This window comes from Chenopodium quinoa, unplaced genomic scaffold (genome assembly GCF_001683475.1).
Source record: "Chenopodium quinoa cultivar QQ74 unplaced genomic scaffold, ASM168347v1, whole genome shotgun sequence".
NCBI lineage: Eukaryota > Viridiplantae > Streptophyta > Magnoliopsida > Caryophyllales > Amaranthaceae > Chenopodium > Chenopodium quinoa.
In genome coordinates this window covers 3252821-3267995 of record NW_018743175.1, presented here as the reverse complement: position 1 = coordinate 3267995, position 15175 = coordinate 3252821, and the positions used below count along the sequence as shown (strand labels likewise).

General features: G+C 35.5%; 1 protein-coding gene and 1 non-coding gene across 2 annotated transcripts; both read right to left on the bottom strand.

The window, feature by feature from the left end:
- Positions 1 to 2563: 2563 nt before the first annotated feature.
- On the bottom strand, positions 2564 to 2635 carry TRNAC-GCA. The gene has a single exon. It is a non-coding gene; the product is annotated as a tRNA-Cys (tRNA).
- A 351-nt stretch (positions 2636 to 2986) lies between these two features.
- On the bottom strand, positions 2987 to 14707 carry LOC110732513 (glutamate receptor 2.1-like). The gene is made up of 5 exons (XM_021912463.1): positions 14355 to 14707; positions 11111 to 12447; positions 10684 to 10996; positions 4059 to 4465; positions 2987 to 3792 (listed from the first exon to the last, which is right to left on the bottom strand). The coding sequence occupies exons 1-5, from the start codon at positions 14671 to 14673 to the stop codon at positions 3325 to 3327; spliced, it is 2844 nt and encodes a 947-aa protein (XP_021768155.1). The 5' UTR covers positions 14674 to 14707; the 3' UTR covers positions 2987 to 3324.
- Between the last annotated feature and the right edge of the window lie 468 nt (positions 14708 to 15175).

The following is a 15175-nucleotide window of genomic DNA, read 5'->3' as shown; positions in this document are numbered from 1 at the left end:
ACTTATTTTTTTATTGAACTAAATATATTTTTACTAATTTATTTTTTTATAGATTATAAATTAAAGACGGTATATCCGTACATGTATTTGGTCCTAAAAGGCAAGCTACAACATATGGCATTGTAAACAAGCTTAGCCCAACCTATAACTTATGAGCCACACAAGCATAGCCCATGACTTTGGTCTAAGTCCAGTAGAACTTCAGTTAAGTCTCTCAAAGAGATGACCCAATAATTAATTAATTTGCTTTTTAATGCCCGTAAACTATACTGCAAAGTCTGCAAGACGATCCACAACATGACCAGTATATAAATTTATGCTCCGTCATCTCCAATGCGACCACAGAGGTCCAGTCTCTTTATATTCATACAATGCTTACGAATCAAAGGAATTAACGCAGCTTGACAATGTGCTTCGTTCAACTCCGGCCAATTGTAAAAGACCAAAAGGGAGAATGCGAGTTGGCTGTACTATACACTTCAATTTAGCCAACCTGTAATGTCAGAGAATACTTAGCTTGCAGAGAGTTCAAAATATGTTCACTCACAACATAATCAACTTTGAAAATCATCATAAAGACAAGTATACTTGTAAGCAATAAGCATTAAGAGCAAATAAACATGAGCCATCTATTGCTAAATTTAGAGTTCAGTTTGCCTAGGAGTACTTAAATGCACGCAGCACGCATGTAAGATTTACTGCAATTGACCATGAGGCGTCCATTTGCGTATTTTAAAGTCTTAAACTACTCGTGGTAAAAATTTAAAACTGTCACAAGGATCGCTGATTAATTTACAAAATCTTGAGCTAGAATTCTTTCTCAACTTGAACGATTAGCGATTTAATCTTTTGGAGAAATAGTCAATACAATAACTAGAGGCCGCAAGAAAAACATTACCAAAGCATAATGTCAAACTGCATAAAAAAAATTCTTAAAGAGTATCATAATATGACAACCATCATGAGTGAAACTTACCATGATTTTAAAAATTGACATTAGGTTCTAACAGACAAATAATGGGAAGCAAATGAGTAAAATTGAAGGTAAGTTCTAAATCAAGCAGACAACATATAGTCTCATATGGGACTCAACTGAAGCTTCTCAATAAAAAAATTAACCCATTGACCACTGAGCTGTTTCTGTGGTATAATTAGTTTACGACAATCATGTTCAATTGTTCATGGTTAGAGCTTCAAAGACACTACATATAATTTTTTGTATAGGAAACCGATCTGACTACATCACAAAGACCAATATAACCCTGTGTGCTATATTTCCTGTGATGGCACACTAGCATATGGTTGACACACTTCAACTCAAGGTTGATTGGAATCAGTTACTTCATTAAGAGCAAGACAACCCTCCCAGTGGATGAAAGGCAGTATTATCTATTCTACTTGATTTGTAAGAATAATATAAAAAGGCTGGACCTCTCTGGACGCATTGGAGATAACAGAGCCATATATGCTTGCTTCTCACTTCCCTCAACTTATGCACCTGTATATCTATTTCGGTGCCTCTCACTCGAAAATATTGCTCTTATTGTGCTCCACTCTACTCACCCAACATTTCCCGTGAACATCTATTTCGCTTTGTGTCATGTAGTCATGTAGGAGGCATTGTCGAGCTCAACTATTACAGAATTGATTTGGAATTGTTCACAAGTCACTTTGTAGTTGTCCATTCCTATCCCTCCATTTCCCTATGTGTATTTCTTGAGGTTATGCTAGCAAAATTAAAGTTGTTTTATGAGTTGATATTTAAATAAAACTTTTTAAAGTGAGAAATTATATTGCATTGATAAATTTATAAAAAAACAATGCATTAATATATCAATATGATACATTTATATACTGGTCATGTTGTGGATCGACTTGCAGACTTTTTAGTATGAACTATGAAGTTTATGGGCTAAATTATCAATTGATAATGGCTGAGGTCGACCTCAGCTACTGCTGGCTGAGGTTGCTGCCAAAATGAACATTTACTATGGTAAAAATGAACATTTTCTAACTGAACATATTTTACAATAATTTTATATTCCTCAATAATCACATGTTCAATTTCATGCAGTATGATGTTCAATCTTATAAAATAAATGTTTATTTTCATGTCGTATGATGTTCATTCTTTTAAAATAAATGTTCATTTTATTTTTAAATTAATACAAATTTTTGTGTTTGTTCAGTTGTATAAAATGTTTGTTTTTTTAATAAAGGATATTCAATTAACATAAGCATTTTGTTCATTACTAAAAAAACATATTGTTGATTTATTTAAGGAATATGGGTCTTTTGTTCATTATTAAAAAACATATTGGTGATTTATTCAATTAACATAAGCATTTTGTTCATTATTAAAATACATATTGATTTATTCATCAGCTGCATAGACAACAGTGGTAACACTTTCAAGCCAACCACGAACTGTTTTAAAATAAAATATAACAAAGGAACTATATTATGGGACGGAAGGAGTACAATATAACATAATCGAATATATAGAAGTATGGTGGTGATTGGTGAATTAGTGATTTGTGTTTAAAAAAATACAACTTTCTAAAGGGCCCAACCGGGTTCGAACCGGTGACCTATTGATCTGCAGTCAATTGCTCTACCACTGAGCTATGGACCCATTATTGATGAAATATTGACATTGTATAATATATATCTAAAAATCGTGTACTGCTTTAATATATTAATCGTAGCTTCTCTCTTTAATTCAGTTATAAATTTAAAATAACGATTGGTAACAAGTTTATAAATAATCTGAATAAGCATGTTTTAATGTATTAATCTTGTAAATAAATCTGGTATATTTGTATCAAAATAAATTATTCTTATCTTGTTTCTCATTCATATACGAATACATTCTGATTGTTAACAATTGCAAGCGGCATTCATCTTTGTCAGAGTATATATGTACAGTATGAACTGAATTTAATTTATAATCATACCTTGCTCGTTGGATATTCATAGACTCAGCAGCATCTAATCTGTTATAACAGCATAAAGGCCATAAACTTTGGGCTCAATCTTAGTATGCACAATCAAGTTGTATAATCTAGAAGCAAACAACGCGCTACATATGTTACATAATATCAAATCAGATTGAGCTGTATGAAAAATTACATTACATTACATACTATAGGATTACGGTATATGCATTAAAATATCTAACAAGATCTACAATGTAACTGTGCTATATGGGAGACTAGTTATTTCTATATTTTTCAAATGTTCTATGCTAGTAGTAAGTATATATGTATCCACAGAGTAATGTTACAGTGATCATCTCTAGAGCAGATCAAGTTAATGGCTTCATTATTCTCTCATTGGACTAGGATGGCAGTTCGTATTAGGCATACTTTCAGCTGCATCTTCACTGCGATGATTCTCACAACTATGACAACTCTTTTCTAGCTGCTGCTGAATTTTCTTGATGCTAGGGGATGACCGGTCTATCTCATCATATGTCTTTCCAAGTTCTTTAACTCTATTCCAGATTGAACCATTATTCTGTTTCCATATATGCCAATGTTTGTACATGAACTGCACTAGGAATAGAACAAGAGCGAAAATTGCAGCTAGTCCTGCTATAAGAAACAGTCCCCAGAAGCTCTCAAGTCCGAGACTAAATTCATAATCATAAGACACTTTGCTGGATGAACTGTCGCAATTGTCTTGTGTGTTGAACCATTCTTTTTCGATTTCCACCATCTTTTCCCCTTCTGTGACACTCAAAATTGCCCTTGAAACATCGGGCACCAGAGGAGACTCTTTAGGGAAAACCTGTAAGATCCATGTATATAGTCCTTCAGTCTAATGGAAGGTTTGGTTATATATGATAAAAATCAGAATTGAGAAGAAAGAAAAAATATATTCTTTAATCAGTCAATCACACGACTTTTTCATAGGAATTTGCATTCTTAAGCTAAAGTTAATGATAAAATTGATCCATGAAAACATAATTGTGCATCCAATTTATAGTACAGATGATTAAGACTGCTATATTAAAATCGGAGAAGTATATGTATGAGATTAGAAAATTTACTTACAAAGCCAAAACCACCGGTCTTGTAAGAAGGTTGTACCATGGAATACTTTTGACAATGTTGTGCTAAGAAAAGCCTCATATAAGGAACCTCGTCAAAAACTGCAGAAACACCCCCATTTTTGCTGCCTTTTGACAGTAAATCGTCTAGCTCATCGCACTTTTTGTAGGGTTTTAGTTGCGCTTCTTTGAATCCTAGCTGTTTTAAGAGTCCTTCAACAAAGGAGCCCTGCTGATATGCTACAGAATCCCTGTATTTTATCAGCTCATTTATGCTTTTGACTGCAGGCTGCAACTGTTGGACCGTTAACATAGATGTCAAGCTTGCTGTGTAGCTTTGTGTAAGGATGAGCACCACAAATATCCATACCACCATCACAAACCTTGCTGGATTGCTTAAAATATTCTCACCTGTTCGTGATATACAAGAATTGTTATAAACGGAATTGCACAAATAAAATAGTAAGAACAATGTTACCGAGAATAAGACTGAGTCGCGGACTATGTCGCTCTCTTTAGAACATTCGCGGCACTGCCTCAAACTTGTGCAAGTAGCTCGTACCAAACCGGATGCCCCCAGGATAAAACAGTCTTTCACAAGTATAAAATACCGGCGGTTTTGCACCGAACCACCGGACAACGAACACCAGAAAATCAGAAAGAAACTGCTCGACTGTTTTGAGAGGAAGAGAAAATATATTTTGCAAAGTGGTTTTCTGTATTTTTTCGTGTGTTTAAAAACAAAGCTGGAACCGTCCTTTTATAGGTAAAGATACGTAACAGCTTAAGCATGAAAACGGGAGAAAGATTAGCAACGTTTACTGCAATTAGTGTATCCGTTAAGCAAGAATCAAGGCATTAAATCAGTGTAACGGTGCAACGTTTAGCAGTAAAACAGCAACGAGAATCAAGCAATGTAACGGAAAAATTTAAACCAAAACAGTAAAACGTTTTGTAACTGAATATTAATCAAACCGGTAACAAAAATTAAGTTTGTTTAATAACCCAAACCCGAACCCGAACCGACCCAGCCCAGCCCGGCCCGGCTCGGCTCGATTCGGCGCGCGTGTGTGTGATATATGGTTTACCATATAGGTCCTCCCTCTCCACAAAATGTGGGTAGCCCAAGGGCCACACCCCTTTAGCCCACTCTCTATATTATAAAGAGAGTAAAACTCTCATTTCCCACCAACGTGGGACTTTGAGTTTTTTCACAAAATTCACACACTACACACTTGTTGTTCCAACAATCCCCCACTTGAATTTTTTGAAAACATTTTCGAGCAGAATCCATACATATATAGGTTGCGCATAAACAGAAGTGTTTTTCAACTTGAACTTCTACGTAGTGAGTACGATTCAGATTCAACAAGGGTGACTCGAAGTTTTGAACCCTATCTCTGACAAAGTACCACACACAACCTACTCTTGGTGTTGTTCTAGACCCGTGCTATTTCGGCCATGCACGTCTATCCCAGTGTAGTGAATGCTCTAGAAATGCTGCCACACATTTCATAGGAAGCGGCCTAACTTCCACATTCACATAGGTGAATCTATCAAGAGTACTCCTGTAGCTTGGTACTCCACTCCAAATTGGAGTATAGATTTCATTAAGAGTTCCTATTAACTCATCCTTGATCGCTTCAGGAAATTATGTCTTTTGAACATATTCAACTCATATCACACCATAACTTGTTATTACCCTTTGAACCTATTTCTTGGGATCTCCAGTTCATAGGTTGGGTTACCATTATGTGTGGTTCATTTCAATGGCAATAGTCCCATTTTCTTAGAGGAAAAATGGACTTTCTCCCTAGCTAATCCTTTCGTCAAAGGATCAGCCAAGTTATTCTCAGTGCGTACGTGATCCACTCTAACAGCTCCGATAGAGAGATATTCTCTCACAGTGCTGTGCTTACGACGTATTTGTCGTCTCTTACCGTTGTAATAACGGTTCTGAACTTTTGCAATAGCCGCAGTACTATCGCAATGAATCAAGACAGCCGGTAATGGCTTTTCCCATAGGGGAATTTCACCTAGCAGGCCTCTTAACCAACCTGCTTCTTCACTAGCCGTAGCTAGTGCTATCATTTCTGACTCCATGGTGGACTGAGCCAAAATAGTCTGTTTCTTAGACTTCCAAGATACAGCTCCACCGGCTATAGAAAAAATATATCCACTAGTAGCCTTAGAGTCATCTGATAAGGTGTTCCAGTCAGCATCACTATAGCCTTCTAGTACAGCTGGAAACCTTTCATAATGCAACCCTAGGTTCATGGTCCTCTTAAGGTATCTCATGACCCTTTCAATAGCATGCCAATGCTCATTACCAGGACAACTAGTAAACCTGCCTAACAATCCCACGGCATAGGCAATGTCGGGTCTAGTACAATCAGTGGCATACCGAAGGCTGCCAATGATGCTCGCATAATCAGATTGCCTTACGGCATCACCAGTGTTCTTAAATAATTTAACACTGGAGTCATAAGGTGTATTAGCAGGTTTACAGTCAAAGTAACCATATTTCTTTAGGATTTTCTCAATGTAATGAGATTGATCCAAAGAAACTCCATTTTCTGTCCTAGTAATCTTAATTCCAAGGATTACATTAGCCTCTCCTAGGTCTTTCATGTCAAACTCAGCATTCAACAATAGCTTTACATCATTCACAGCATGAATGTTCGAGCCAAAAATTAACAAGTCATCCACATATAGACAAATTATAGTGCATATGTCATTCTCAAATTTTACATATATGCATTTGTCACTACCATTTATCTTAAAACCATGTGAGATGACTAAGTTATCAAATTTTTCATGTCATTGTTTAGGTGCTTGTTTGAGACCATAAAGAGATTTATCTAGCTTACATACCAGATGCTCTTTTCCTTGAACAACGAATCCTTCCGGTTGATCCATGTAGATTTCTTCTTCCAATTCACCGTTCAAGAATGCAGTGTTTACATCCATCTGATGTACTACAAGATTAAAAATAGAAGCAAGAGATATTAGTACTCTAATAGATGTTACTCTAGTTACAGGTGAATAGGTATCAAAGAAATCAACATTCTCCCTCTGTCTGTAGCCTTTAGCTACCAAACGGGCTTTGAACTTATCAACGGTCCCATCAACTTTCAGCTTTCTTTTTAGGACCCATTTGCAACCAATTGACTTGCAGCCTGGTGGCAACTCAGTTAGATGCCAAGTTTGATTAGACTCAAGTGAGTCCATTTCATCGTTCACGGCTTCTTGCCATAAATCTGCATCAACTGAGTTTAGAGCTTCTTGGAGGGTAGAAGGATCCTCCTCTACATTAAGAATTACAAAGTCTGGGCCGAAGTCTTTTGCTACTCTAGCCCGCTTGCTCTTTCTTAGTTCGGGTTCAGCATCCAATTCTTGTGAGTTAGACCTGACTTTAGGAATAATAGAGGTGGACGAACCCCCACTATTTCTAGATTTAAAAGGAAACATGTCCTCAGAAAAATCAACATCATTAGATTCAATAATTACACGAGCATTTAAATCAAAGAATCTATATGCCTTACTGTTAATAGCATATCCAATGAATACACATTCATAAGCTCTACTAGCTAATTTAACTCTTTTAGGATCAGGAATCCTAACATATGCTAGACAACCCCAAGTTCTGAAATAAGAAATGTTAGGTCGTTTATTACGAAGTATTTCATAGGGAGAAACCTTACTCTTAGTCTTTGGAATACGGTTTAAGACATAACAAACAGTTAGTAGAATTTCACCCCACCAATGATCAGCAGCACCAGAATATAAGGAAATAGCAACTACTAATTCTGTAAAGGTCCTGTTTTTCCTTTCAGCCTTTCCATTCATTTCTGGGGAATAAGGAGCTGTCCTTTCATGTATGATACCATGTGAATTATAAAATTCTACAAAAGCATTAGTATCATACTCAGTTCCACGATCACTTCGTAATCTTTTTATTTTCTTGTTAAACTGATTCTCAAACTCTGTTATAAACAACTTAAACATTTCAAAAGCATCACTCTTATTTTTCATCAAATAAATACAAGTATAATCAGAACAATCATCAATAAAGGTGATAAAGTATCGTTGTCCATTTCTGGTCAACGTTCCATTTAGTTCACAAATATCCGAATGAATTAAGTCTAATGGTTCTGAGTTTCTAATCACTGATTTATGAGGTGTTTTTGTAATCTTAGCCTGACTACAAGAATCACATTTGTCAAAGTCATTGAGAGAGATATTTGGAATAAGGCCTAAATTGCTCACATGACAAAGTCTAGTATGCCAAACATTAATAGTAGAACACAACATATAAGCGGAATTAGAAATTTTATTAACTTCAACATTCAGTTTAAACATGCCATCAGTAGCATATCCTTTTCCTACAAATATTCCATTCTTAGTTAAAGTAAACAAATCAGAACCTATGGTTTGTATAAAACCAGCCTTATTGAGCAAAAAACCAGAAACTAAATTCTTCCTCATTTCCGGAGTGTGTAACACATCTTTCAGAATGAGAGTCCTGCCAGAAGTAAACTTCAACTCAACATTTCCAACACCAACAATGTTAGTGGAATGGGAATCACCCAACAGTACTTTCTTATCATCGGTCTTTTCAGTGTATGTTTTAAACATTCGACGATCATAACAGACATGGCGTGTGGCACCAGTGTCTATCCACCACCCATCTGATCCACCAGTAAGGTTGATCTCAGTAATCATAGCCACAAAAGGCTCTTCAATCATGCTAGCCTGCGCAGGCACAGGGTTAGGCATGTTCCTGCACTTTCGTGCCATATGGCCTGGTTTTCCACACCGATAGCACAGAAATTGACCAGTACCATTCTTAGGGGGTTGAGACTGTTGTCTTCCATTGTTCTTTTGAACATTCGGTTTATTGAAGTTATTCTTCCGGTTCTGAGGTTTGAAATTCTTACCAGCAGGTTTAAGTACTGCAGCAGATCGCCTAGGAGCATTATTAGCAGAGATTTGTAAAATCTCTTCCTTTAGATCCTGTTTTCTGGATTCTTCTTCTATACGTAGCCGAGTGATCAAACTCTCTAAGGAGAATTCCTTAGTCTTATGCCTGAGATTATTTTTGAAATCTTTCCAGGAAGGAGGCAGCTTGTCAATAATAACAGCAATTTGAAATTGTTCATCAAGGGTCATACCTTCGGAAATTATCTCATGGGCAATTTTCTGAAGGTCGTGAGACTGCACTTCCACGGACTTATCATCAGTCATCTGGAATTTTAGGTACCTACTGACAGCATACTTTTTGGCACCTGCTTCTTCAGTATCATACTTTTTTTGTAGGGCATCCCACAAATCCTTAGCAGTATTTTCCATATTATAATAGTCATAGAGGTTATCAGACAGACCATTAAGTATATAGTTTTTGCACATGAAATCAGTTTCATTCCAGGTTTCGATTTCACTATTCAAGTAAGCTAATTCATCTTCAGGAGCATTATCAGGAATAAATGGCCGAGGGGCTGTTAAGGCAGAATTAACCTTTTTGACAGTTAAGAAAAATTGCATTTTCTGTTTCCATCTTTTAAAGTGAGCGCCCTCAAAACGAAAGGGCTTGTTAAGGTCAGCAGACATAGTCATTTCTTCGGTAGACATAGTGTTCACGAAGGCAGAAACGATTGTTCTAAAATTGTTATAAACGGAATTGCACAAATAAAATAGTAAGAACAATGTTACCGAGAATAAGACTGAGTCGCGGACTATGTCGCTCTCTTTAGAACATTCGCGGCACTGCCTCAAACTTGTGCAAGCAGCTCGTACCAAACCGGATGCCCCCAGGATAAAACAGTCTTTCACAAGTATAAAATACCGGCGGTTTTGCACCGAACCACCGGACAACGAACACCAGAAAATCAGAAAGAAACTGCTCGACTGTTTTGAGAGGAAGAGAAAATATATTTTGCAAAGTGGTTTTCTGTATTTTTTCGTGTGTTTAAAAACAAAGCTGGAACCGTCCTTTTATAGGTAAAGATACGTAACAGCTTAAGCATGAAAACGGGAGAAAGATTAGCAACGTTTACTGCAATTAGTGTATCCGTTAAGCAAGAATCAAGGCATTAAATCAGTGTAACGGTGCAACGTTTAGCAGTAAAACAGCAACGAGAATCAAGCAATGTAACGGAAAAATTTAAACCAAAACAGTAAAACGTTTTGTAACTGAATATTAATCAAACCGGTAACAAAAATTAAGTTTGTTTAATAACCCAAACCCGAACCGACCCAGCCCAGCCCGGCTCGGTTCGGCGCGCGTGTGTGTGATATATGGTTTACCATATAGGTCCTCCCTCTCCACAAAATGTGGGTAGCCCAAGGGCCACACCCCTTTAGCCCACTCTCTATATTATAAAGAGAGTAAAACTCTCATTTCCCACCAACGTGGGACTTTGAGTTTTTTCACAAAATTCACACACTACACACTTGTTGTTCCAACAAGAATCAATAAGGTTATATCCATATTTTCAATGTATAATAGGACTGCAGGAAACCATTTAACCTCATAATACAGTTGCACAAATTTTTTACAGTAAATATTTTTTAGCCTGTAAAATAAAGAGCTAGCTAAAAAAAACATAGGTTAAGATGGAGCAGCTTACTATGTGCAAAGACCATGGTTGAGAATGAATGGTAAAGAGCAGTGCCTGCTTGATGTAAGGGAGGGCCTCGAAATTCTTCGTTCACACGATGTTCAAGAACCCAGATTATGAAAGCAATTAACACAAAGAAGCAACAGGTCATAACCCAGAGATCCCAAGTCAGTGGCTTCATAAACAACCATGTTCTCTTTGTATGGTTCTCTTTCACTGGAACAACCATTGTCACACCAGATTCCGTAAATGGGAGTGTATAATCTATATATAGTGACCTGTTTGCTACTATGGTCACATCTCCAACAACAGCATCATAGTCCTGTCAAATAGAAAAATAGTGAATCATTAGTTTATTACTCCCTAAAATAGATATACATAATTTTAATCATACAGAAACTAAGCTGATATACTCATAAAAATGTTCTGTACTCACCCCAAGATAAACCTGGTAAGTCAAATCATTATAAGAACTCGAGGCCGTCTCTTTCATTTGCCAAAAAGGAACATATTCATAGGAAACATAGTATGGAAGCTTTGCCATAACAGCATCGAAAACATCGATGCAGTAACCAGTGACTTTGGTAGTGTCAGAATCAGGATCTTTCTGCACTTTCACAAATTCAGTAAAGCCATCCTTGACAGGAACTCCAATTCTCAACTTTTTGTCACTTGCAGGAATGCCCCAACCTTTAGGAACAGAAAAGGTGTCTCCTGGCCATATGATAGCTCGTAGATTAACCTTTGATGTGGAATATGCAGAACCTGCAGAGAAGTTTACCTTCAGGTCTTTCATTAGTCCATTTTCTGCAGTCCAAATTCCGACATCTTTCCGTCCATTTCCAACCAAATTTATGATTTGGTAGATGGATGGTTTTAGTTCTCCTTCTTTGTTGAGGCTAAAATCTCCTGCAAGACCTCTGAATTCAGTTTTCGATACAGCTTGGAGAAGCTTTGGCCCAATGTTGGAGACTGCAATATCATCTAGATCAGTTGAAGTGCTATTAGTTTTACTCTTCTTCGATGAACTGAAGTCGTTAAAACTACTAACAAATGCTTCCTCTGCTGCTTTAGCTAGAGCAAAAGTAGCATCATAAGCCCATAAACCATACACATTTGGGTGATCATGCTTAAAATTCATTGACCATCTACTAGTAAAATTCTTAAGCTCTTGTGTCCTTGGAACATAAGTCTTGACACCCAACACCCCTTGCATTGATTCGAGGGCATTATAATCGAAAGATTCGAGTAAATCAGTCATCCCATTTGTCAAAAACCAAACATAGTCTTCACTAATCATCCCTGCCTCTTTAGCTTTAAGAAACAACCTAACTCCTGTATTAGGCCACAAATGAACAATGAACACCCTTGTTTGCATTGTTTTCAACTTGTACAACTCTTCTAAGATCTGATCATCGGTTGCTATTGGAGAAATGACACTTTGGTATGGCATACGCGTATTGATTCCTTGTAACATGTCAACAAGATCAGGCATAATGCCTCGACCATATTCATCATTTCCATGTATTGGCACAACTTCTTTCCAACCAAATGCTTGGATAAGCGCCCCGATGGCTCGTACTTGATGTACGTCATTTTGAGTAGCTCGGATGAAGTAAGGACTTCCTAGAGATGAAAGGAAAGAACTTGTTGCAGAGTATGAGATGATGGGTACTTGAGCCTTTGTACCAAGATTTATCACAAATTGGGTTTCTGTTGATGTAAGTGGCCCTATAATTGCCTTAACTTCAACATCATTGATAAGATGAATGGCTGCAACACACAAGTTTAACAAATTAAACGATTAACATTAACATGATATCCTTAATTAATCCTTTGACTTTGAAAATTACTCTTTTTGTAAGAATAGTGCAGGCAGTGCTCATATATAATTGAATGAACAAGTATGTTTAATTAATTTTCAAATAAGTACTTGTATTTCATTTATCCGGAATTATTTGTCACGGGGCATAAATTGTTCGGAAAAAGTTGACAAATCTCTTAAAATTGCGCTCTGCTATGATATTGTGAAGATAACAAGCATAGCATACTACTATACAAAGAAATAATATTGTAAAATCAGTCATTATAATTTTCATATACAATGGAATAGGATACTGTCACATCTAATTTTATTTTCAAATTTATACGTAACCGTAATAATAGTATATTCTACAGTTAGGTGTAATATTACAACTTTCTAACGTAGGTAACACATAGCCACATAGAGAAGTACGTAATAAGATGTAAATAAAAAAAAAAAAATTACACCCGTCGACCGTTTCTAGCGTCAACTTCTAAGTCTTATTCTAATACGAGTAGCAATTATTAATTAGCTGTTAAACTTGTCCTAATCAATACACTTTTGACTTTTCACATGGGTCACTAGATACTAAATACGGAGTACCTTACCCAAAATTTTGCATGCATGTTAGTTTATCCTGTTAAATTAGTGTGCGGATGATAAGTGAGATGCCACAATTAATAATTTTAATTAAGGACTAATTAAGTAGTGGCATCTCAATTATTATTTTCAGCGACATTGATCTTATAACTATGACATAATTTTGGACTGTAATTTGTAATACATCATTATAAAACGGAATAATTTTGTCTAATTGGACAACTAGACCTATGTATGAAGACCATAACTACTAACTAGCTGTGTGAATTTTCCTATACTAGTCAATAGTCGTGATCCCAAATAATGTATTTTCATGTCATCATTTCAGTAGTTGTTAAAAATAAGCTCTCAATATATATAATCTCTCCTTTCTTGAAAGTTCGACAAACTTTGTATTTGCACGGTCTCCAATGCACATTTTTTACCATTAATAACTTCGGCTATATATACGTAAAAAGTTTAAAAAGTTGATATTTGAAAATTTTATCATAAGGGGAGTCAAATAAGATCAAACTTGTTAATTTATTTTGAATGTATAAATCATAAAATGTGGTCAAAGTTATTTTATTTTGACCACTAAATAATAAGTGAGTCGGAGTTTCTGGAACGGAGGTAGTATATATATATATATATATATATATATATATATATATATATATATATATATATAGAACGAGTATAAAATAAGCATAAACTCCCCAGTAGGATATTTCTATTTTGTACTATGGTTAGCATTTTTTTTTTCAAAGGATAAAAACGAAACATAATTTGCTCATGAATTGATCGAATTTATCTCTATGATACTTTCGTATACATATATAAATTATAAATAGCGAATTTTGTACTCTTGCTATGTTTTTAGTTTATTGGTATAGTAAATGTTATCAATGCTTTTGTACAAATTGTAAAATGGCTTAAGGGCCTAATAGAACCTCCCCGGCCCATTCACGGGCCGGATTCAAAATATATATACACGCAGAAGCCAAAAATCACGTCTAGCTGAACCAATTGAAGCGATCCTTAATTCCTTGTATACGTATGATACATTGGAGAGTATAAATTATCATAAGCCCTATGCACAGCTCATTTTCAGCCCTCTCTTAGAGAAGGTGATCTTAGTTCCAGGATATCTTCCAAAGATTTAAAAATAAAATAAAATAATTTGGAAAAAATACAAAATTATGTGAACCAAACATAATTGTGCAGTAGATAGTCCAAAATTGTAAGGGTGAGGTAAAATTTTTAAAAAAAAAAAAAAAAAAAAAGATTTACGTACCAGCAGAAGCAGCACTAATAACATCATAATGCTTGTAATCTTTGGTATGTAAAACTAGCCTGGTGTTGTAATTCTGATGAGTATCGTAGAAGCTCGAAAGCGCCATTTTTATGCATCTATAACCCATCTGCCCAACCCAATAATCTTGTTCATCCAAGATCAATCCCACATTAACTGGTATAATCTTACTAAGCAATGATCTCTTTTGCAACAACTTTGTAGCAGCAGTAATTGCAGTAGTTTTGCTATTTCTTGCTAATAATGCTAGTGCTGCGTTTATAAGTAAGAGATTTAGGAAGATTAGGCGAAGAAACCTCATCTTTGGAACTATTATTGTTTTGCCTTCTAAGGCCTCTTTGTTTGGCTAGAAATAAGATTTTTGTGATGTTTGTGTACTCTTATATACAAGTCCTATGTATGTAGTAGCTAGGCTGAGTAGCATATGAAAATTCTTTCTTGCCCATCTGACGTGTGGCAGAATATTAATATGTACTCCTGTTGGTTCTCAATATTCGCAATAGTTTCACTTCACGTAATAATTTTGAATAACTTTTTTACTATTTTTACAAAAAATAAATAATATTGTGTAATATATAAATTAAATATATTGTTGGATTAGTCAGGACTCCAAATGTATACATTAGTATAGAGTATATTGTATTGTACTTCATAAATTACATAAAATTTATATGTAGTAGTCAAATTATTATGTATGTATTACTATTAATCAAACTGTTTAAGCATTTAGGAATACATGGAATAATACTTTTAATTATAATGCAACCAATTCAATCAATATTAATTATATACAAACTATTAAT

Excerpts from the sequence above, each read along its gene's own strand:
- LOC110732513 (XM_021912463.1), bottom strand. The coding sequence starts at position 14,673 with ATGAGGTTTCTTCGCCTAATCTTCCTAAATCTCTTACTTATAAACGCA. Across the intron at positions 10,997-11,110 it reads CTTACCAGGTTTATCTTGGG|GACTATGATGCTGTTGTTGG; the intron begins GTGAGTACAGAA and ends TCTATTTGACAG. Across the intron at positions 3,793-4,058 it reads AGACCGGTGGTTTTGGCTTT|GTTTTCCCTAAAGAGTCTCC; the intron begins GTAAGTAAATTT and ends TGGATCTTACAG.